The sequence below is a fragment of the Ammodytes marinus genome (genome assembly GCF_949987685.1).
Source record: "Ammodytes marinus genome assembly, chromosome: 11".
Classification (NCBI taxonomy): Eukaryota; Metazoa; Chordata; class Actinopteri; order Uranoscopiformes; family Ammodytidae; genus Ammodytes; species Ammodytes marinus.
Genome location: NC_137215.1, coordinates 24323986 through 24336374, shown reverse-complemented (window position 1 = coordinate 24336374; position 12389 = coordinate 24323986). Strand labels below are relative to the sequence as shown.

The following is a 12389-nucleotide window of genomic DNA, read 5'->3' as shown; positions in this document are numbered from 1 at the left end:
TGATTAGTGAAATTGAACGGGATACATTGGGTAATGCAGATAAAACATTGAAATACCCATACCTGAATCCTGGGGAAAGATGATTGGCACCGAGATGGAGGGACGGTTGAACTGGGCCTCTGCAAGCGCCAGCTGTCTCCGGTGCAGCTCCAACCTCTCCTGCTTCATCCGGACCACCTCTTCCTGCAGGGCAGTTTGTCTTTGGAGGTGGCCCTCCATCCCCCGCAGCACCTCCAGCTTCTCCCTCTCCAGGCGCACCAGCGTCTCACTGCAGGTGCAGGTTGTTATCGCGGGCCGCCATCGTGAGCCTCCACGCATACGGACACCGGGCCCTGCTGGTTGGCGCGCAGGGACAGGCCATGGTTGTTGGGGGTCGTCCTCTCCTGGTGGCGTGCACGTCCCTGCTCTGCTCCCGGATGGCTCCTCTTCATCCTCACTTAATGAGAGCCCCTCGTCCCCCAGCACATCGATGCCCCCACTAATGCCTTCAGAGGCCGTCTTCCCGATAATTGAGAGGACTTTCTCCTCGTCGGGAGTGAGGGTCGTCCCACCCGGTGCTCCACCACCCGTGCCCATGGCTTCGCTCCTCACCTTGGCACTCTTCCTCTTAGTCTGGCTCTGGAACTCCTGCCACTTCTTTCGGATAGCGCCCCAGTCACGCAGACCACATGGGCTGGAGGGGGACATCTTTTGGGCTATGGCCTTCCAAACATGGTTCTTGACGGTGATATTTTTTTTGCCCTTTGTTCCCCCGAATAAGATATCCTGGTGCTGCCAGACCTCGTCCACCAAGACGCCCATCTCCTCTGCGGTAAACGCCGGTGCCCGCTTGCTTCTTTTGACGCCGGTTCTTTCCATTCTCACATATGTGTGCCTATATCCACGGGGGTATATATGCGCTAATGGGCCTGATTACTACTTGGATACACCTGTTGGCACACACACACACACACACACACTCGCACCCACACAAACGCTACATACTTAAACTAATTGAACCTGTGCGGGGGACCACGGGGCGCTGTGTGTGACTTATGCGCTGATAAAGAGGTGGGTGATCGATTTGCCTGGCATCGATTTATTCAGTTTCAGCACGACCGCGGTGGACAGCTCCCACCAAAGTACTTCTTTCGATGCTTCTTTCGCTTCATCTTACGGCTCTCCAAAGAAGGGACTTAAGAAGCCATCTGGGAAACACCCGTATCTTAACGCTCCTTCTTTGGCGAACCCTTCTTTCGACCCTTCTTTGGCCCCAAAGAACGATCGCATCTGGGAAACGCGGCCAATAGCTGACACAATACAAAAACATCAATCATCACTACCACAAGTAAATCCAGTAAAACACTAGGCAGACAGATTTCAGTGGGATGAAAGACACATTCACATCAAGTTAAAAAGCTGAATTTTGTTCCCTTTGCATTTTGTTACCTTTTGTGCATGTCACTGTTTGATTGGCGGAGAACACTGGCATTGTTCTGAACCAGGTCAAAGAGCAGAGCCATGCGACACTCTGAGGAGAACAAATGTTACCATTATTTGGTGAAAGAATAAGTACATCTGGGCTAACCTTTGATTCTCTGTCCTGGTGCTTGCACCTATTTACCTTCCTAGGGGGATCTGAGTACCATAGTCTGACCAGTGCATAAATGTCCTGTCGACGTTAACATGAGCAACTGATTATATTCATGCATTACTCCAAAAAATGTTGTTCGTTCATCTCTCACAAGCTGCTAAGCTATGTCTCTTTCTCTCCCTCTCTCTTTTCCCAAGCTTTCTCCTCTTCATCCTCTCTTCTAAATTAGTTTCTCTGTTCGGGATCAGCCATCTTGGGAAAGCACTCTCCCCTCTGCAGCTGGTGCCTTACACCAGGAATGATTCATCATCCAGCGGATAAGAACTCTCTTCTAGTCTCTCTGATAAGTAAGCCTGATTTGATTTTAAATCTAATCTAGATTTATTCCTTTTTCATAATATCCTGGAATTTTTTTCAGGCGATAAGAGAGAGAGGCTATACTTTCTCTGTAGAAAAAATATACACTGAATGTAACTTTATGTAAAACATGAGATTTTAGTTATGTGCCTTCACCAAATTAGATGGAGGCAGTGTACTTTACACAAGGAGAAGACAATCTAAATTGAAAAACACATTTGAATATTGAAGCAAAAAGATGCTTTTAGCAGAACTCTCCATCAGAGAAAAACCTGTGACTTTAACACCATCTAATTTTTATTAATACACAAGGCAGGATTTTACTGTACACGCACCTGGACAAGACGTGTAGGTGTGAGTAAACTAGTGTCTGGTACCAGGTGTGGGTCAACAAGGTTGTCTACCATCTTCTATTGCATCAAAGGCCAGGCAATGCCTTGCAGCTATTCTCCCTGATACAGTGACAATCAGTCTGAGTCTGAAGCAAGACACTGCTGCCTTTGCTATACAGCTGCCTGGGGCCATAATGCCATTCCGCTCTGATGCCAGTCTCATCCAGTCATTGTCACCGCAGCGTTACACTGATTGAGCGTTGCCCTCAAAGACTGAAGTAATGCTTCTATATCCACAAGGTGCAGTGCTAAAGTAACACCATTCCCAGACGACATACGATTGCAGATGGGGCTGCATTGCCTAATCATAACCTAATGAACAATTAAATAGAAGATGGTGCAGTGTGTTCTGAAGTAACAGCTGGATTCCAGACCTTGGTGTCAGTCATACTATAGTTAGCAGCACATATGCGCCAAGCTAGCAGGCGGCGCATATGTCAGGCCCGGGGCAATGCCTAAGGCCAACCTGACACTCTGTCAGTCACACTGGATAAAGTCCCCTTATCATCAGACCACATTTGTCTGTGAAAGAAGGGAAACTTGCCGGAAACATGATGCCCTACTTGTTTTGTGAACAATCTTGGAAGGTGTGAAGAGCTGAAAGGGGATTGGGGGCAGATTATTATTGATCTAAAGAGTACTAAGGGTGTAAAAAAGGCCAGAGCTAATATTTTAGAAGAGGGAGAAGGGTTTGGAGTCTCCTTGTCCCTCGACTGTAAATACATTTCAAGTTATTTACAACTACTCTGGGAAAGAAAAAATATATACTTTAAGTTTTAAATTTCTCAAGTCATTGATCACCTGATAAAATAATTTCTCAACAAAGTTGTGGAAATGCTATAGCACAGATCGGTTCACCTTCCTAGTACCAGATTGGACCTCCTTTGGCCTTCAGGACTGCCTTATATCTTATGTGTTGTAAACATTCCTCAAAGGTTTTTTTCCATATTAACATGATCGATCACGCAGTTGCTGCAGATCTGGCGGCTGCACATCCATGAAGCAAATCCCTCGTTCCACCACATCCCAAAGGGCTCTATTGGGTTGAGATCTGGTGACTGTGCCATTGGAGTACAGTGAACTTATTGTCATGTTCAAGAAACCAGTTTGAGATGATTTAAGCTTTGTGACATGGGGCATTAGCCTGCTGGAAGTAGCCATCAGAAGATGGGAACACTGTGGTCATAAAGGGATGGACATGGTCAGTAACAATACTCAGTTAGGCTGTGGCGTTTAAACAATGCTCAATTGGTACAAAGGGGCCCAAAGTGTGCCAAGAAAATGTGGTACACACATTTACACCACCACCACCAGCCTGAACTGTAGATACAAGCCAGGATGGGTCCATGCTTTTATGGTGTTTACGCCAAATTCTGACAATACCATCTAGACCTACCATCTGAACGTCGCAACTGAAATCAAGACTCATCAGACCAGGCATCCATTGTCAAATTTTGGTGAGCCTGTGTGAATTGTAGCCTCAGTTTCCTGTTCTTAGCTGACAGGAGCGGCTACCGGTGTGGTCTTCTGTTGCTGTAGCCCATCTGCTTCAAGGTTGAACGTGTTGTGTGTTCAGAGATGGTATTCTGCATACCTTGGTTGGAACGTGTGGTTATTTGAGTGACTGTTGCCTTTCTATCATCTTGAACCAGCCTGCCCATTGTACTCTGAACTCTGACATCAACAAGGCATTTTCGTCCACACAACCGGCACTCACTGGATATGTTTTCTTTTTCGGACCATTCTCTGTAAACCCTAGAGATGGTTGTAACTTGTGTGTGAAAAATCTTAGTAGATCAGCAGTTTCTGAAATACTCAGATCAGCCCGTCTGGCACCATCAACCATGCCACGTTTAAAGTCACTTAAACCCCCTTTCTTCCCCATGCTGTTGCTCGGTTTGAACTTCAACAAGTTGTCTTGTCCAGGTCTACATGCCTAAATGCATTGCAAATGCGTTGCTGCCAGGTAATTGGCTGATTAGTTATATGTGTTAACAAGAAATTGAACCGGTGTACCTAATAAAGTGGCGGGTGAGTGTATACTCCCGTCCCTTGGAAAGAAAGATTGATGTTTTTAAAGAGCTTAAGCCTACTGCTCCATTCATTGCTTAAATAATCCACAAATAGAACTGCTCCAAATTTCAATCATACATTCATTACATTAATTTGCCAGCAATTTATTTTTCCTAATTTGCCATTTTAAATGCTTTGGAAAGCTCAGGACGCTGTGTGATTTCATACAATCTGGTACATTACTAGGACAGCAGTTTGTTCAGTGAAATTTCCAAGAGGTGAAAAACATTCAGTATGGATGTCTGTGTTGCTGTTATGTTGCACAAACCATATATATATCATGGCATGCAACAGATGTACATCATATCATATCACTAAGGAAAGAAAATGTATTGGATGGGTATACCGTACCAGAGATATTGAGGGCTGTGAGTTTGGCAGGTGGAATGTTTGCCATGAAGCGCTCCATCCCCAGGTAAATGAAGGCACTGCCCCTGCACAGCAGCTGCTCCATCTCAGACAGACTAAAAACATATTGGAGAAGAGTTGCATTGTAGAAATGATCAGGTGTGTTGTAATCTAACGGATACAGTTGGTTCTCAGCATTATCAGCGCAAAGACCAAACGAAGACATGCTGCAATGCATTGCTTTGCTCTACTTAAAAGGTTCTAACCTGGGCGTTTGTTTGTTGCCTGTGAAACCCTCCCACAGATGGGTAAAATGCTGTCTGTGGCTCTCCAAAATCTCCTCCATCCTCATGCTCAGACTGGTCCCTCCTGTGCCACGTACACAACAACATAGAAATATGAGGGAAGATCCATTTATTAAAGTTGTGACACTAACTGGGAGCTGAAATGTGGCTCATACAAGGTCACAAAGAGATTTTGTATAACAGCACAATGTAAAAGAGAGAAGGATGCTTTAAGTGGCTACGAGCTAGGAAATGTGAAGCCATCTCTGGCAATACAGTATAAAAAAAAATCACTGTGGAACTTGTTTTTCCTGACTCTCCCAAGTAGTCCAGAACATACCACCCATACAGAGACAACAATAAAAGCAGCTAGAGGTACAGTATGTGATGCAGTAATTAATCTTTAACAAGAAGCACATATATTTTTTTCCATACTGCAGTATACATTCACCCAGAGATAACTTCAATATACTAGTTTAATAATGATGTAAATATGTAATATAAAAGGTATGCAATATGTTCTCTACTTACCAAAGTTGCCTTCATTATGCGGGTCAACAATATCTGTCGGGTCATTAAGAAATATGATATTTGAAAAAGAGTACATCGATATTCCAGGAACACAGATAAAACAGCAGGTATAACAATACTTTAATATTTTACAAAAAAAGATACATTTGAAGTTACGTGTGTCCAATGGGAAGGTGTTAGAAGGCAGCACATGATTCACAGGTACCTGGGTAAATAAATACACGTCAGCAAAGCTTCAACTAAGGACATTTACAAACATAAAGCGTACATTCACATGCATGCAAATATTGTCTCTAGCACACACACATCTGCAAATACCAGCTACGAGACAGAATTACACAGAGGAGACAGAGCAAAAGAATCAGATGCAAAAAGGGAAAAAAATGGAAGTGGTGCATGATAGAAGATAAATGCTTAGAAGCAACAAAATAGCATCTTATGAAAACACATTATGTAATTGATTGAAAAAAAAACTGACTTAAAAGGGAGGCGAGATGAACTTAAATGACTGCTGGTGCTGACAGGAGGTAAAAGTAATATTGCTGTCTGTATCTGGCAGGGCCAGACTAATTTACTGAACTTACCACTTTGATGGCTTGGCTTTGATCTCCCTTCCCCTTAGTTCCCTTGCCCCCTTTGGTCTCTTTTTTGTTGTCACTTTCAACTGCCACAAACAGGGAGCATAATTAATACATACACTTGTCTGCGGTGTAGATTACACAACATTTGGACTGGGAAAGGGAAAAAATAAATATGTCCGTATCTTGCAAAGTCAATGACATTTAATGGTGACTGAAGAACTGTTCTAAAAGTTTTCTCATGACTGCAACATCGATTATCCTCTGCAAATGAAAGACACACTTTTCATTAAGCAATAACCAGAATAATTTGATTATTAAACCCCTGTTTCTCCTCAAACAAACAAATAAATAAACAAGTTTAGTCTACACACTAATGCTGACACACTTAAAGGTGAAGTAAGCGGTTTATTTATGTTAATATAAGTGTAAAATCGCTCTTTATTCAAACAGTGATCACTTACATAATGTGCGCGTTTCATAAAGCCGATGTCTCAGTCAGCTGATTTGCATGTAATCGACAAATAAACTAAGTAGTAGGGCTGCTCAATTGTGGCAAAAATGATAATCACGATTATTTTGATTGATATTGTAATCACGATTATTAAAGACGATTATTCACAGCAGGGATGCCCCAAAATGAAAATTCTGTAAATTCTTTCAACATTGCATAAATTAAACTCCCAAATGTGCTCCTCAAACATAGCCTACAACTAAAAAGTCACCCTAAATAAACAGTGAAACCTTCCAATCTAAGAGTAAAATTAATATTTTACTAGAGATGTAATAGTGAACAACGTTGAGGAGGTATGAATCTACAAAAATATCAATTTAAAGCCTTTTTTTTACAGTGCAGGTCGAGTTGCTGAAAAAAACTACACAGCAGCTGCCAACGTAATATTCGGACTTCAGAATTTGCATCAAAGCCTTAATGATCATAAAAACAAGAGGCTTTATTTAAACGATGTCCATGGTGTTGTAATTTGTTCGGCTGTAGACTGAAACTAACGGAGGGAGGCGGCTCACTGTATATTTTCTCTATATTTTGGCGATACAAATGTCTGTGTATCCAGGCTCAAGAAATGCAATCCGATCGCTGAAGCCTTCCACATCAACAACGTTAACGGGCAGGATATCCCCGGTTAATTTTAGCCATACATGTCATGACTCACGGCTCGGCAGTCTCTCTTTCTCCTATGTGTGTTTTCCCTCGTCTGTCTCTCCTTTGTTTTGTTGTTTCATGTGTCGGCTTCCCTGTTGGCATGTGGGCGTGGTGGCACTCCAGGGCAGGCTGTTCCAGGTGTGGATCGTTGGGCTAATCAGGGCTCCCTATTTAAACCTGTGGACTCCAGTCATTCAGCGCCAGAGTCTACTACGTACCAGGGGCCGGTTTCCCAAAGCCTTCGTAGAGCCTTCTTAACGCTACGTCATTCGTAACCCCTACGTAGAGTTCCTACTTAACATTTCGCCTGTTTCCCGAAACGTTCTTTGCTACGAATCTCTTTCGTACGTCCTACGTTGGTAAGGTTGGTCTGGAGCGCCCGCAGAGCCTTCTTAGCTCTACCGTAGGGATGTTTCAGCTCTCATTTGTGTCATTTAACTAATAAATCTGACTGTATTTCATATCAAACGGACACAGCGATGACTGTATTAAATAACAAACTGTTAAAAACGATAACTGTATATAGCGTACATATCACATTTAAAGTAAGCTATATGTTAGCAGAATACCATTCACTCTGATTCACAAAGTGTTCAAACTATAAGTAGCCTACATAGTCATCTAACTGACAATCAGCATTAACTGATTGGATGCGATGTCCGTCAATATGAAAATAGGCTACTTTATAAGTGATACACTACAGCCTACAGTCGGATCGTTTTTATCAGTTTGATATTTAATACAGTCATCGCTGTGTCCCTTTGATATGAAATACAGTCAGATTTATAAGTTTAATGACAAGTGAAGTCCCTGCGATCGCTGTGGCATCGCCAGAGATAGGCTTGGCTACTACATACCCCCACATTTCCTTCCGTAAGCACCATGCATAAAACGGACACGAGTGACATCCCTGTTGCGCATGGAACTGCCACAAGTCATTCATGAAGAAAATAATTGCTGGAAACAATCTTAATCTCCTCCGCTGTTTCTATATTTTTCTATAGCCTAGGCTACCTTTTTTAAATCAGTAGGCCTATAGGCTATGGTAATACGTTCGACCAAAGTTAACACTAGAACCATCGCATTGTGTTCCACACACTGCGGAGCTGTCAGCTGAGCCGGCTCAGCTGACAGCTCCGCAGTGTGCGTCGGATTCTCCGCCTCAAAACATGTAAACGTGTGAAAAAATAAATGAATAATCAATTAAAGCTTACCTTAAAATAAGTGTGCCATGTTACTGTTTATTGTATTTAGGATTTTAGCTCATTTGGACGCTGTTTGGGCCGTCTGTTTTTATTGATATAGGCCATTGGCGATATTCTACTTTCAGTTTCCTTACTGACCCACCACGAAACGTGATTATTGTTCTTAAAGATACTTAGATTATAAAGCAAGAGGTGTTAAATAAATGTTTCGGCTTAGAAGGATTTCTAGTAATCTTTTATTCGCAAAGACTTGTCATGCAGCTTCGCATGAAATAAGCAGGAAATGGAAAATCGAACTCTGAGCCATCGATTTCAGCACTGGACAGCGCCGTGTACGAGCCACGTAGGGACTGTTTCTTAAGAAGACTCCTAAGAGACCGTTCGGGAACCACGACTACAGAGGTAAACAACTTTGGTAAGTCATAACGTAGGAGTCTTCGTAGCGCGCTAAGAGATGACGTTATCGGGAAACCGGCCCCAGAGCGGTAACTTACCTGAGATCAGGAATATCGTTTGTTATTGTTTTCTTCATGTCTCCAGTTGGAGTGAGTTCTAACTCTGCTCCTTGTTTTCCTTCTGTGCCAGTTGCCTCCGCTGTTCACTTTTCCTGCTCGCCTGCCTGCGGGTTTCCGGATATCCACTTGCCTCTGATCGCCACGCCATTCAGCCGTCCAGTGTCCTGCCTGCCTGCCTAATAAACATTGTTCTAAACTGACTACCTGGTATCTGGGGCCTATTTCAGGTAGCTGGTTTTGAGGCAACCCAGAGTTTGTTCGCTCTGAGTTAGTGGAAACTCTCGGTTTTCCGTTTCAAGAAGCAGGTTCAGCGCAACCGAGAGTCAGTTACTGCGGCAACATACGCGTGGGTCTAACCCATGGTCTAACCTGCTGGATAGGTGGTTAGACCTACCCTGAGTTTGTTTTCACTTTACGCTGCAGCTCCGACTGAAGAAAGAGTCACTGTCACAACGCAACCCTGTACAGTTTAAAGCAAAATCACTCGATAGAAATCTCCATCGGGATGTTTTTATCATTTCCTGATGATTTTACGTTTGATCGATCATTTATCTGATCAGTAGCCTTGTTCTCAGCCCTTGTGCCATTCATATGCGGCCACCTTACACATCGTGAACATGCTTTACATTCAGATTAATAAACCTATTGTATTGTATGTATCTCGTTATTTATTTTTATCATTATCAGTAGTTTTTTAACATCTGTGCCACTGAACATAGGCTATTTATGTCAGGTTGAAATGTAATTCTGCGGCTGCACGTGATCGTTACTGTTCACTTGTGTCATCCCAAAGTCACAGACAAGCCTCGTTAAATAGCCCAATATGAATATAGAAATACTATAATAATTTAAACTGTGATCACTAGAGGACAAGGGATCTGGTAATAAAACAATCAGGCTCTACAATGGAAACTGTCACCTTATGTGTCAAACGTTAATATCTTTCACTCCCCATTTAAAAGAAGCGAAAGTCTGTTTACTGCACAGTAGGCCTAGGCCTATTATAGCTTGCCTACATAATAGGCTACAGCGAATATAAAACACTGTCAGCAATGCTTTGCAGCGGCAGTTAATAATTTTGTTGCTGCTGATATGCGTAACTCAATTCTTAAAATAGACTTGCTTCTCATACGGAAGCAATGATGCTCTTGACTAAAAACTTTTGCACCGTTTTTTTCTGAATTGCCGAAGTGATTAGATCAGAGTTATGAGACAATATCCCCGTTCATTCTTCTCCATAAGCTCATTCGTTAATATTTCTTACTCTAGTGGGAGGAGCGGAGAAGTTTTCTTTTTTTTTCTTTTTTGAGAAGTGGAGAAGTGGGAGGATCAAGCATTTGTTTCTTCTGTTTCCATGGTGAATCATGTTATCAGCGATCCATTGACGATGGCTTTTATGCACACGCTCCACCCAGAGTGAACACGCTCAGAGTTGATTAACCCAACGCTGATCCACTGTTCTGAAACCGAAAACCCAGAGTTGCTCGTCAACCCTGCGCTCTGAGTTGACCAACTCAGAGCGCAGGATTAAACCCAGAGTATGTAAAACCAGCTACCTGAAATAGGCCCCTGTCCTGCTTTTGGGTCCAACCTCAAGCTATCATAACAATACAGCCACAGGGCTTTTCTGTGTGGCGGCTCAAACTGGCGAGGTGTCACTGTGAATGACACCGTTACCCACCGTCACGGAGTTTAAACTGGCAACTTGCTATTTCGCTCGCGCAAGGCTTTTGTGTTTCGATTTAACATCAGTCTTGGGTGAGTACTTTAACTTTATACTGAATAAACCATTGCACTGCAATCACTGAAAGCGAAAGTGTTTGGGCGGGGGTGGGGCAGCAGAGCGGAGCGAACACAGAAGGGTTCGCTGCATTTACCACACAAGACACGGCGTGCGAGACAATAATCGTTTTATTACGATTTTCTTGTTTTCATGATCGAGGCATGAGTTGACGGGGTGAATCAATCGCCACCTAAGCCTATGAAAACTGCACTGATGATCCGATCTTGAAGTGCTCGCAAAAAGTTAATATGAATTTCAGACCGGTTATCCAAACTGAGAATATAACTTTTTCCTCATTGGGAGAAAATAAGTCCCTGCACGCTTTTGGTGTGCTCCGACAGCACCGTGTGCGTCTCCCGAGGGGACTACTGAGCTGAATGTTGCGTTGCGCTGCCAGTATTTTCGGGTTGGACATCGCCCTTTCTTTTACCCAACCGTTCGCAATGAAACGGGCCGTGGGGTAATGCCTGGTCCCGCTTATCTATTATAAATCCGTTGCGACTTCCACAGGGACACAGCGCACAGGTTGAATTTCTGAATGAAAGTATGACAGTTGAGTTCTGTCACTATCGAATTTGTTACGTGTCATTTCGCATTTCTTAGTGGGCATACGGAAATGCTGGAGCTTTTTTAGTGGGTATACTGCGTATACCTGCGTATCACGTAGACTACACCACTGGGCACACATCCACTCACACAGTACTTACACTGATTACTTTAGTTTAAAGGTGCTGTAAGCGGAATGGTTCTTTTAGCTAACTTCCTGTCAGTTACTGCAGTTAGCAGTCCCCTCACTCGTCCCTACGTCACCACATTAATGCACTGCGGTCTTCAAGCAGCAAGTTATCTAGCATCATCTCAGATCCATAAGTGTGATAAAACATGATAAAAACCATCAAAACAGACATTGTAGGCGCATAAACATTCACCCATATGTTGCTCTGGCGTGCACCAGCAGTGATACCATGAGTGAGACGGGTGTCGGTTTGTAGCGTTCTCTCTTGTGATTGGATAAACATTTCGGGATACTCCAATAAGTTTATTTGCCGATTACATGAAGAGCAGCTGACTGAGAGACCGGCTTTATGAAACGCGCACATTATGTAAGGGATCACTATATGAAAAGAGCGATTTAACATTTATACAGTGCGTTCCAAATTATTATGCAAATTATATTTTTCTCAGATTTTCCTAATGTCGATGCAAATGACAGTCAGTATAATTTTCAAGTCATCAACCCTTGATTACAATTTTATAGAACAAACCTCCCAATGATAACAGTATTTCTTTCAACAATAAAAAACTCAAAATGCACCGTTCCAAATTATTATGCACAACAGAGTTTCAAAACATTTTATAGGTTGTAAAGAACTAGAAATGGTCATTTGTTGAATTTGCAGCATTAGGAGGTCATATTCATTGAAATCAAAAGCTATTTCAATCAAAAACATCTTAACAGGCCAAGTTACAGGGGTTGACACTAAGGTTTCCAAAGCACTTGCCCATAGGGCAAGTACAGGTAATGTTTTACTTGCCCGAATGTCGTGCTCACTTTCCCAAGGCTAATTAAATTATACATTTTAGCTAA

General features: G+C 42.8%; 1 protein-coding gene across 1 annotated transcript in view; it reads right to left on the bottom strand.

Annotated features, from left to right (window-relative positions):
• cfap46 (cilia and flagella associated protein 46) overlaps window positions 1–12389 on the bottom strand; it is a gene marked incomplete at both ends in the record, with an annotated part of 92295 nt that overhangs the window by 3085 nt on the left and 76821 nt on the right. The window contains 7 exons of the mRNA XM_080037262.1: window positions 63–673; window positions 1429–1510; window positions 4747–4859; window positions 5010–5112; window positions 5559–5591; window positions 5703–5763; window positions 6143–6222. Of these exons, the coding sequence (XP_079893388.1) occupies window positions 63–673; window positions 1429–1510; window positions 4747–4859; window positions 5010–5112; window positions 5559–5591; window positions 5703–5763; window positions 6143–6222 (1083 nt within the window). The remainder of the gene's footprint in view (window positions 1–62; window positions 674–1428; window positions 1511–4746; window positions 4860–5009; window positions 5113–5558; window positions 5592–5702; window positions 5764–6142; window positions 6223–12389) is intronic.